Source organism: Sitophilus oryzae, unplaced genomic scaffold, assembly GCF_002938485.1.
Source record: "Sitophilus oryzae breed Bouriz unplaced genomic scaffold, Soryzae_2.0 scaffold_1521_pilon_pilon, whole genome shotgun sequence".
Classification (NCBI taxonomy): Eukaryota; Metazoa; Arthropoda; class Insecta; order Coleoptera; family Curculionidae; genus Sitophilus; species Sitophilus oryzae.
The window spans coordinates 584,706-597,039 of record NW_022146194.1 but is presented as its reverse complement, the minus strand read 5'-3'; the positions used below and the strand labels follow the sequence as shown (position 1 = coordinate 597,039).

The 12,334-nt window shown below is 30.8% G+C and overlaps 1 protein-coding gene and 1 long non-coding RNA gene across 4 annotated transcripts in view; one reads left to right on the top strand and one right to left on the bottom strand.

Moving 5' to 3' along the window:
• Positions 1-8,575, top strand: part of LOC115878664 (solute carrier family 12 member 9) — a 39,356-nt gene extending 30,781 nt beyond the window's left edge. For 2 of the 3 annotated variants that reach the window (XM_030895216.1, XM_030895218.1), the window contains 8 exons: positions 468-621; positions 5,511-5,626; positions 5,681-5,888; positions 5,938-6,136; positions 6,193-6,581; positions 6,640-6,810; positions 6,868-7,197; positions 8,298-8,543. In XM_030895216.1, coding sequence (XP_030751076.1) covers positions 468-621; positions 5,511-5,626; positions 5,681-5,888; positions 5,938-6,136; positions 6,193-6,581; positions 6,640-6,810; positions 6,868-7,197; positions 8,298-8,478 — 1,748 coding nt within the window. In that variant the 3' untranslated portion in view covers positions 8,479-8,543. Of the gene's footprint in view, positions 1-467; positions 622-5,510; positions 5,627-5,680; positions 5,889-5,937; positions 6,137-6,192; positions 6,582-6,639; positions 6,811-6,867; positions 7,198-8,297 lie in introns of all 3 variants that reach the window. The other variant, XM_030895217.1, reaches the window with a different exon arrangement.
• LOC115878666 lies at positions 628-1,632 on the bottom strand. Its single transcript, XR_004049582.1, has 3 exons — positions 1,481-1,632; positions 1,152-1,267; positions 628-824 (listed from the first exon to the last, which is right to left on the bottom strand). It is a non-coding gene; the product is annotated as an uncharacterized LOC115878666 (long non-coding RNA).
• Positions 8,576-12,334: the final 3,759 nt, after the last annotated feature.

The following is a 12,334-nucleotide window of genomic DNA, read 5'->3' as shown; positions in this document are numbered from 1 at the left end:
TGATAGTTCTTGTGTCTTCTTGGTTTTGCGCCTTCTTTTCGCTTATAGGTAAATCCTCGGCATCTAAAAGAGAAAATCAAATTGAGCAGACTCCTGCAAATAAGACTCTTGCCTGCGAATTTTAAAAACCAACAATAGGGGATACATCATCAGTATGATCAAATATCCCATGTTGTGATCATGTATCCCCACATCAATAGTGATCAAGTATCCCAATAAGAACGTATTTCAAATAAACATAAATTTTAACTTACTGTTTAAATGTAGAACAACCTCCATATGGCCACGTCACTGTTTGGTGCCATGGTAACAATTTGCTCTCGGGTGTTATTTGTCCTTGAATTCTTTAGTCATTGATTGCATTCATTCAGCCAATAGCCTAATTAAAATGCTTACAAAATGTATTATATATGCGTGTTATAAAATTTTATGAAATTTAATTTATTAATTTGTTTTTATATTGGCAGGTGAACTAAAAAATCCCGAAAAATCGATTCCAAGGGGAACGTTATCTGCAGTGGCTTTTACATTCATTATTTATTTGGCAATGTCATTCTTGGTTGCTTTGACAAGTTCCTCGTCATTGCTAAAAAATAATTACTTATTTCTAGCCGGAGTAAGGTGAGTAACTAATAGAGAATAACAAACATTAATTTAAATGCTTATACCTTTGTGGCGGATTCATGTCTTGAACAATTTTCTGGGTTTTTCGCAACTAGAATTTTTTTTCCACTACTTTATCAGGTAGTAATTATTAGTTTGAAGTTTGACTTCATATAGTGTAATTTTAGTAGAACGTCAACGATTTATAATAGACGTATCTGCTAAAAAAACAAAAATGTTTTATTTTCCAAACGTCGCAAAAGTATTAATTTTTGCGACGTGATTGACAATATAAAAAAGTCATTTTAACGCCTAGGCATAAAAGTAAAACACTTTTACACCTAAGCACAAAAGTACGAAAATATATTATTAAATTGACATAAAGTGTCAAATTCAACGAGCCTAACCATAGTTTCTCGATATATAAAATTACATAGAAGGTACTGTCATTTTATATGGGAAATGTCATCGATCGTCATTTCCCAGCCAACTGGACGCCTTTTTTTCGATCATGCGGTATAGATGATCTAGGGATCGTATATACTTACGCGGATGCATACACGCCATACGATTAGCATTAAAAACGATCTCCATCATCACGACATTTTCAAACCTTCCTTATTGCACGTATGAAACGTTTAATAGCTTTATCTTTTCCGAGGACCTTCCTTTGCGCCACGTGCATTAAACGTTGCACGTATTTCCAAAATAATCACAACTCCCTACGGTTTAGAAAGTACAAATTATACATTGTTATGGAAACCAACTTTTCATTGTCATCATATTTTCATAATCTTATTTCCATTGTGTAGCGACGCTTGCTTTTTGTGTTTTTTTATTTTAAAAATTATTATTACTCTTTTATCTTTCCGAGGACCTTCCTTTGCGCCACGTGCATTAAACGTTGCACGTATTTCCAAAATAATCACAACTCCCTACGGTTTAGAAAGTACAAATTATACATTGTTATGGAAACCAACTTTTCATTGTCATCATATTTTCATAATCTTATTTCCATTGTGTAGCGACGCTTGCTTTTTGTGTTTTTTTATTTTAAAAATTGTATTAATTACTCTTTTATCGATCGCTTTTATACAGGGTGCCTCAGAAATAAGTGCAAGTATTTTAACTGGTAGTATATTTTTTAGCCTAGAAACACTACTACGAGGTTTTTTGCGGAAAAAAAATGTTTCTTGGCATTTTCCAGGAAATTTTAAAAAACTTTTTAGTGCCACTTGTTTATTCACCTGAGATTTCTCTACGGTGTATCTAAACCTTGCAGTATTGCAACCTCCTATGTTATCCACATTCTATATAGTTCTATATTTATAAGACAGGAAATTTCTACACAAAAAATTAGGAATGTTAAATTTAATCTTTTATCTGTGCTCATTACTAATAATTATAGAAAAAAAAAGAAAGTAAATACATCTGTATATTTTTTATGTAGTTAGATATTAATGAAAGTAACACCCTTGATTAAGGGTAACACCAAAACATCTAAAAGACTGAGCGCTCTTTTCGCATTAGATGCAAGCAGTTGTTCACTTACAACCATTTAATTTTAATTATATTTTTAAATGTTCTATGATTTAGAAATATCTGTAATTACCTGTGGTAAAAATATTATACTTAGATGATAATTAGAACTTAGTTACAAGAATTTAATACGCAAGAAAAATAAACTAAAAATTATCCTAAAGCTTCTAGATAAGATGGATAATATATTTAAGATGGATTTAGCAAATGGATAAAAAAATAGAATAATTTAATCTATAATAAGTTTTGGAGCCTCAGGATGCTGTTCTATTTTACTTGACACGAGAAGTCTTGGTGATCTCTTACTATATCCGAGAAAATTAGTATCTAGAAGGTGCATGACATTCTTTATAAAAGTTGTTGACGCATGATAGACACATTGACACGTCTTTTTAGTTTATATTAACAATAATTATTCAAAATTAATGCGATTTCTAATAATATTAAATTTAATGTCATATAAGCACAAAACGAATAAAAACTTAGGCTTAACAGGGAAAAGCTAGTTAAAATTACACAATAAAAAGTATTTTTAAATTTGAGTACTTTGTATATCGAAAATTAAATTGAATAAGAGAAAATATATTACAGTTTCCTTTCTAAAACTAATTAAAAATAACCAACAACAATATTTTACAGCACCTAAGAAACACCCAGTAATATACTGTCATACGTAATTTATTTTGGAAAACTAAACCATGGTTTTCGGTAGAGTTAGGCAACCTAAAGGGTATTTGTGGGCTAATGTTGGTCATGAAACTTCGTAGTTATGAAGAAAAAAGGCTAATAATTGTAACATACATCATATTTTTTTGGAGCAATTTGGAGCATTTTGTATTAGCTTACATAAAATGTGATTTTAGATTAAGCAGTTCTTAATTACATCAAGGTCTTTATTGATTTTTTTATGGTACCAGGGAAGTTAAAACAAGAATTACCATGAGGAAAAACAGTTGAAAACATTGTACTTTCTCAGAGTACCATCAGTTTTTAACTAATTTATCACCAACGTTAAACGCACTAATTTTATTTAAACAAAATTTAATCAAAATATTTTAGCTTCAGCTAATAATTTTATAAGCTCGAACATTTCTTATCAGGGATTAATAATGGGCCCATTTTCATTCAAAAATCTTGACGATTCTGAAAATATGGTCTATTAGGAACTATACGAGTGAAATTATAATTAAAAAAAAAATACTTTTGATATTTTGATTTTCTGCCGCTCTTGGGAATTTCTGCATCACTGTGCGGCGGCGCGTCGCCTCTAAAAACCAGTTGACACGCAGCACTTTTGGCGGATGGTTGGGCTGTCGATGGCATTGTTGAAATACATCGAAAAGATAGCGGAAACACACAAAATAGGTATTTAAAATTGTTAAGTGAAACATATATTTTGTTAGATTAAAAGTAGTTCGTAAAGTGGCGATAAGATAGATTAATTCTCAACATTTATTCATTCAGAAAGGTATTCAAAGTAATGTGCGCTTTTCAAGATGTTTTGTAAATCAGTGGTTCAAATTGTGATGAAACCTATACGAAAATAATGTATTAGAAATGGGGACTGTTATTTTAGCAGTTATTATAATAGCATATAAAGTAAAGCAGCACAGTGAAGTGTATTTTAGGTAAGTGTGTATCGAAAAAGAGTCCAAAAAAGTATCCAAACTGTCACAGTTACATCGATCTGTCATAAGTATCTTTTTGTAATGTTGGGTAAGTTTTTTCTTTTAATTTATTTTGTGTAAAAATATTACATTCTTACAAATGTAATTCATCTCTGTAACCTATGCCAAACTCCTCAGATGGTGTTATTTTATGACTTATTTTTAAGCATATATTTTCTTGTCCATATGGCAACACAGGGCGTCGAATTACCTGAGATCCGGGTAATTGGATGTAGTTGGCGATATCTGCCGGCGATTCTCAAAATGTTGCTATTATTTTTTTAAATTTTCAAAGTTAAATAACTCGGTTATTTTCAATTTATTTTATAAATGGCAAAGAGGGAATAATAGGTTTCTTTTAACCTGATCTACCACCCTTTAAAATACTTGCACTTATTTCTGGGACACCTTTTATAGCCAAGGAAGCAATTGTGTTCAATGAGAAGTTAATTTTAAGTTTATACAATTATATTTCTATTTTTTTTTTCGTTAGACTTTTTAAATACTCGTAAAAATGACTAGAAAGTGTTTGGTGTGTGGAAGTTCTAATATAAAGGTCCCCAAATTATATTTTCATAGGCAAGTAAAGTGTATTCAGTTGTTCTTTTATTCAGTTGCTGGCGATTCCCTAATTTATCTCTCTCTCTCTCTCTCGCTCCCTCTCATTTAATTCATTTTCTGCTCTATTTTTAGTGATATTGTGATTGATGTTAGACAGTTAAAGCATGGCACACCTCCGAGCTCGATACATTTGCGTTTTGTACGTACGTAAAGACACGCTAAAATACGTATCACGTATCCATAAACGCAAGTGAATTTCTCACTGCGCGAGCGTACATGTCAAACTTTAAGTAATTTATAAACCATACCATTTCTCCAGACTGTGTCGTAAGCGTGTACGTAAATGTATCGTTTGACATGTACGCTCGCGCAGTGAGAAATTCACTTGCGTTTACGGATACGTGATACGTATTTTTGCGTGCCTTTACGTACGTACAAAACGCAAATGTATCGAGCTCGGAAGAGTTTCAATTTGACCCGATTTATGCCGTACGTACAAATTCAAATCGACAAACACTGTTTTAATACTTGGCTACTTAAAACCTCCATAACTTTTGTCGATTTAAGAGCCGCTTTTTATTTTAATTCCATTAATTGTGATTAATAAAATTGCGTTTATCTCATCAAGGAGGTCGGCAAAATATCAACAGATAACTTTTAATTGGCATTAGACGGCCTACACAATTTTGATATCAAAAGAAAAAAGTCAGTGGCGCACATGCTTTTTTTTTGAAAAATTATCCAGTGATAACCCATATGCACGTCCCTGATGAATGCATCGACACTTTTTTAGCATTAAAATGTATAGCACTTATTGTAACTGTTCCCTCAAAATTTCATTCGAAACGCTAAAAGTACTTAGAAGAAATTAGTAATAAATCGAAAAAATATTAAGACTTTAACACCTTGTAGTTACGAAACAAAGCAGAATCGGACCTATGTTGATATGAAAAATAAATCTTATTTTTACATGAGGATTCTCCCAACGAGAGATGGCACATGTTTTTTGAAAGACCCTGTATATATTGTGATATCTACAATCATTATCACGTGTATGCAATTCTCCACTTGGTACTAAAATGTGTTAATTAAATATTCAACGTTTATGGACACTTCAATACAATTTACATTTTTTTTTAGTGTTCTTCCAGCTAGCGTGGCTATTGGTCTGTTTACTGCCACTTGGTCTGCTGCACTTAGCAATGTTATTGGTGGATCAAGAGTGTTAGAAGCTTTAGCAAAGGACAGAATTTTTGGTAATATAAAAGTAATATTTCACACATTTCATTTAAAATATTTGTAATTTTTAGGCTCGCTATTAGATTTTATTCCAAAGGGAACATGGAAAAACAATCCAGTAACAGCAGTTCTGTTATCTTCGCTTTTAGTACAATTAGTTTTATTAATCGGCTCACTGAACGTAATTGCTCAGCTAAATTCTGTTTTATTTTTATTGAGCTATTTGGCCACTAATCTCGCATGTCTAGGATTGGAATTAGCTGGGGCACCGAATTTTAGGTAATTTTTTCATTAAGTCAAAAATATCATTTTGTAATCTATTTTGTAGGCCAACATATGCTTACTTCTCATGGTACACAGCTTTAATAGGACTTCTTGGAACTCTTACTATGATGTTTGTTGTAAATCCAATTTATGCAGCATGCAGTATCCTCTTATGTTTGTTATTAGTGATATTTTTACATTTATTATTTCCATCTAAAGAGGCAGATTGGGGCAGTATATCTCAAGCATTAATATTTCATCAAGTAAAGTCAGTTGTCACATTATGATGATTAAACTAATGTTAATTTTTTATACTAAGGTTAGAAAATATTTGCTACTATTGGACTCTCGCAAAGATCACGTAAAATTTTGGCGACCACAAATACTACTATTAGTGAACAATCCTCGAACTGCGTGTCCTTTAATAGATTTCATTAATGATCTGAAGAAAGGAGGTCTGTATGTATTGGGACACGTTGTTAAAGGAGAAAATGTAGACGAATCTGATCCTGCCTGTGACATGAATTTGCCTTGGCTAAATTTAATTGACCATCTTAAAATAAAAGCCTTTGTCGAGATTACTGTTTCGAAAACAATAAGAGAGGGTCTTCAACATTTAATAAGATTAAGTGGAATGGGAGCCATGAAACCAAATACTGTAATATTTGGGTTTTTAGATCAAGATAATAGTATAGACTTCCTTGGAAGGTACGTAATAGTTTAGCTAGCTTTAATAAGAAACGTAACATATAATTGCTTTTTGTAGTGAAGGTTCAACTTATCAAAACCAAGAGCTCAACGAAGATATTTTTCCGTTAATAGAGACTAATAAACTTGATATTGTGGAATATGTACAGATGATGAGAGACGTACTAAAACTAAATAAGAATTTGTGTCTTTGTAGGAATTTTGCTAAACTAAAAAAAGATCCTAAAATGTAAACCAATATGGCTCTTTTATTAGATGTGGTAAATAATATTTTCTAAATTTTTAGTGTTAAGTCCAAATTATATATTGATGTATGGTCAATAAATCTTCTTAACCCAGGAGAACTTGATGCTTTTGACATCACCTCTCTCTTTATGATGCAGTTGGCTTGTATTGTCAATATGGTGCCACTTTGGAGTAAGCTGAAGTTGCGAATATTTACATGCAATAAGACTAGTTCAAGCCATTTTGCCCCAAATTCAACAACTCAGAGCTATGTTGAAAAGTTAGAGACGATGTTAAAAAAGTTAAGAATTGTAGCAGACATTGTGACCAGCAATGAATTAGAAAATTTAATTGAAACTGGTGGATCCAATATGGGCACTTATGTAGACAGGTGAATTTAACATTTTCTATTAGTATATTACAAAATATGTTTTTAATTCTTTCCATTTAAAACGTATATTATTTAGCTATTAGGGTCGAATTAAGAACGAACATGGAATAAATAACAATTAAATGGCATTAAAATGAAACTAAAATATACAGTTTGATATTTTGATGTAACCAATTTACCTCATTTTGTTTCCTAGCCCACTACTATAATTTTAGTCCTTATATTCCTAGGCGGCAAGCTAATATGATTTATTTTATTAGTATTTCCCGTTAGAGATTAGATAGAAAGTTGTGGTTTGCACTAATATTTTGGAAATTTTGTGCTCTATTTAACTCTGCAAAAAGAACCATAGCCTGTTATTTAATTTTTTATGCAAAAGCGCAATATTTGTTATGATGTCAAACATCGCCCTCTAGCTACCATGAAAAAATGTATAGAAACAAAATTTATACTGCAGATCGTTAGGGAAAAAATATCTTTTAAACACGCCCTAGTTTGTTTAAATCGGCGAACCCAAACCAGAGTTATCCTGATTTTAATAAACGCAAGTTTAACCTCCCCCCACCACTTTATTTTATGAGAAAGAGCAAAATACGCTATAAAAAAATACAATTTCTCGATGATTACAATAATAGTAATATTAAAAATACTTGTTCACCTGTAAATTTTTGAGAAAAATCCTATTTTCTGATTGGTTATCAGAGATGCACCCCCTAGCGGACATTTTTCGAACTTGAAAATAATTTCCAGCGATTTCTCTTGGGCGATTTACTTATCACAATTTTTTCCCAAAGTTATACGATAAGTAGTTTCTGAGGTACAGCCGGCCTCTCCATTGTTAGTTGGCCACCCGGCCCTCTTAAATCAGAAGAAACATAAATGTTCATGAAAAGTATTACCTTCGTTCCAACTTCATTTATATCGAATTTAGAGCATTTTTTGACACTCTGGGAACATATTAGCTGGTACTGTTCCGTATTAAAGCCATATGCTGGCGATTTTAAGATCTATAAAAAAGGTCAGGAACTGAATTGCAATTTTAACAAGTCTAAAGTGGTTAAAATTTAATTTCTTTCAATAATGTATTACACTTTTTTCAGGGTTAACAGTTTAATTTTACAACAAACAGAAGATACTGCACTAACTTTTATATACTTACCGTCACCGCAATCACAAGAAGCCTATTCGACATATTTCAATAATTTAGAGGTTTTATCACGAAACTTACCACCAACTATATTTGTACATGGAGTCAATACCGTAACATCGACTACTTTATAGTCGACATTAATTATTTCTAACATATAACCCTTATTAGTATTTAAATTGTGATTATTTTTATATATCTGTATATTAGTTAATATATTCTAAAAAATAACAATTGTTTTAATGAAATAAATAAAATGATTTAATGAACTTAACTCAAAAAATCATTTATAATACAAATACAAACCTACAAAAACATTTTGATTTTTTTCTCTGTAACAAGATATACCAGAACTTATAGCTAAAGACTTCACTTGCACGCTACCTAAAGGACAACATACGTCAAAACTAGTCTAATATAGACTTGTCACAATTTTCATTTTGGCAAACTATACAGGGTTGTTCACCACATACGACACGGAGTATTGTAGCTAAATGATTAGATTTTGACAAATTGTTAAGTTTTGGTTTCGTTGAAAGACTATTAGAGCTATAATTTAAAAATATTTTTACAAGATACAGTGTCCCAAATAAATAAAAAAATATCAAAGTTGTATTTTTTTAAATGGAACACCCTATATATTATTACATTTTTAGTTTCTACGATTAAAATAAAGGTAAATTTGACCCGTGATTGATTTTAAAAATCACAATCTTACCGTTTTTGAAATATTTTCAATTTTGTGAAATTACAGTCAAAATTTGAAAGCTTCATTTCTCCAAGGGTATCAAAGTTTTTAATACTAAATATTTACTGAAGTCTATTTAGTGATCAGTTATTGTGTTGCAATAATAAAAATAATACTACCTCATACAGAGTGTCTTAAAATTTATTTTAAATTATTTCTAGCTTTTAAAGGCAATAACTTGTTTAATTTAAATGGATCGCCTTGTATATTTTAGGAGAATCAGATGCACAATTTAATTGTCATCAAATTGTAATATACCACTTTTTACCTTTCCCTTCAAGTTTTCGTAGAAAATGCATTTTCTTATAATTTAGACCTCCTTTATCAATATACCGATGGAATAAAATGTCAATATTCCATTGATTGTTTTTAAAGCAACAAATGTACAAAATGTACAGGCTAGTAATATTATCGTTTTTAGCAAAATGATAATATTACTAGCCCATTTGTATGCAAAAAGAAAACTATTTAAATCTTTATAAAAAATTATACCATTAACTAACATAATTATGTTCGTTAATAAATTATTCTAAATAAATGTGGATTTGAATCAGAAATCAATATAATAATAAGTTATGAAAATGAATGTCTCTGTTATAAATAAGCATTTGTCAAAAATTGAAATATCATTTTTAAGGTGTTACTTTTTACCACACTGTCTAATACACATACAAAATTCAGTTTTTTAGTATTTGGAGCATTTATTATTAATCAACGCAAACAGTCAATTAATGTAACAAATATTTAAACAGTTTTTTTTTAATTTCTTAATGAAATAAACAAACTATATCCACAATATTAGTATCTGTACTCTTTAAAAATTTGGTACATATTTAAAAATAATCTAAAATGTCAGTATTCCATGGTATATATTGATAAATGAGTTTTAAATTACAAGAAAATGCATTTTCCGAGGGGTGTCTCACTGTTGGAATTACATGTACATTTTCTTGGCAGTCGCTGGCATTCTTACCTATAATTATATCGCAGTCATAGGCAGTCGCTCGGCAGTCGCTTGGCAGTCGCGGCAGTCTTTGGCAGTCGCTAGCAGTCGTCGGCAGTCACTGGCAGTCGTCGGTAGTCACTGGCAGTCATCGGCAGTCACTGACAGTCTTGTATAAAATGATATTTTGGCAATACGTGTACATTTTTGCCCTAGTGAGACATCCCTCGGCATTTTCTATGGAAACTTGAAGAGATAGGTAAAAAATGGTATAATACAATTTGATGGACAATTAAATTGTGCATCTGATTCTCATAAAATATACAGGGTGTTCCATTTAAATTAAACAAGTTATTGCCGTTTAAAGCTAGTAATTATTTAAAATAAAATTTTAGACACTCTGTGTAAGGTAGTATAATTTTTATTATTGCAACACAATAACTGATCAATAAATAAACTTCAGTAAATATTTAGTATTAAAAACTTTGATGCCCTTGAAGAAATGAAGCTTCAAATTTTGACTGTAATTTCACAAAATTGAAAATATTTCAAAAACGGTTAGGTTAAAGTGCGGTAAACCTTAATCAAATTTACCTTTATTTTAATGATAGAAACTAAAAATGTAATAATATACAGGGTGTTCCATTTAAAAAAATACAACTTTGATATTTTTTACTTATTTGGGACACTCTGTATCTTGTAAAAATATTTTTAAATTGTAGTTCTAATAGTCCTTCAACGAACCCAAAACTTACAATTTGTAAAAATCTAATCGTTTAGCTGCAATACTCCGTGTCGTATATAGTGAACAACCCTGTATATTTATAAATATAACAATTTTGATTCTTAACCTGTTCTTTATAAATTTTAATATTGGGCTTTATTTAGAAGACTTATTTTTATATTTAGATTAATTATTATATTTATACCGGGTGCGTCTTAAAAGTGGCTCACCCCTATAACTTTTTTAATTTCTCAGATGAAAAGACGATATTTGGTATGTTAGTATATGACATAAATTAGGACTGATTGACGTATTCAATTGTTTTTGTCACTTCCTGTTTCACCGGAAATGACTACAACTTTTGATTTTTAAATAGCACCCTCGGTATTTTTCTACTTAATTCGATAGAAAATGACACCCTCAATAAAATGACATATCATTTGTCAACTTTTGACATTTTTGCTTTAAAAAAAATTGTATTTTGAATTTCAATCTAGAGTCCCATGGCTGTGTTAAAAACACTAATTTTTACTCAAGGAGCCTTGGAAAAATACATTTGATCATCTAATGTTTTTCGTGTCTTGTCCTGGTCGGTTAAAATATGCTCAAATCGTATTTTTAATAAAATCTCAATTTTTTCAAATGGAATGAGGGTTGCTCATTCGCATAATTGGAAAAAGATTTTTTTACGTATAATTTGGTACCACAAACTTGATATTTCGAGTCAAATTGTCGTTATGAACCGCATGTTACAATTTCAAATAAACCATATGAGAAAATGTCAAAAGTTAACAAATGGTATGTCATTCTACTCATAGTGTCATTTTCTATCGAATAAAGTAAAAAAATTGGCGCCGGGAGGCACGTATAGCCGCCCATACTAAAATATGTTAATAAAAAGTTGGTAGGCAAGTTCTTTTAGTTTCAAAGTAAAGGAATTTTTCCAATTTTGGTCCGCGGTTACTTCCCCTATCCGCCACCTGGGGTCGCGTCCGATGGGAGTTTGGAGTTCTCCACACGGATTTTCTCAAAAACGGACTACGGAAACACGGAATGTCTCAAAAACCGCGACTTTGATTTTGATGTTATTACAAATTTTGTTGCAAATATTATTCCTAATCTTAAATTGAAAACCGCGTTTCGCTAGCTACAATATAATTTTGGAGTTAATTATTATACTATAATTAAAATATTTTTTCATGGTGTCTGTCCGTCTGTAACACGATAACTCAAAAACCGCTAAACCGATTTTAACCAAATTTTGCACAAAAATACTGTGGCATCCGAGAATCTGGCCATTAGTTTTTGGTGGGGGTGGGGGGTTGGTAAGGGGGTATGGGAGGGGGTTAGAAATTTAAAAAAATCGTAACTCCAAAATTACAGTAGCTAGCGAAACGAGGTTTTCAATTTAAGATTAGGAATAATATTTGCAACAAAATTTGTAATAACATCAAAATCAGTCAAAGTCGCAGTTTTTGAAAATGTTTGAAAAAGTGTAGTTTGAAATGTTAGAATAGTAATAAAGAAATATTTTTTTACCTGTAACAAATAGTTTTTTAAACGTAAAAAATATTT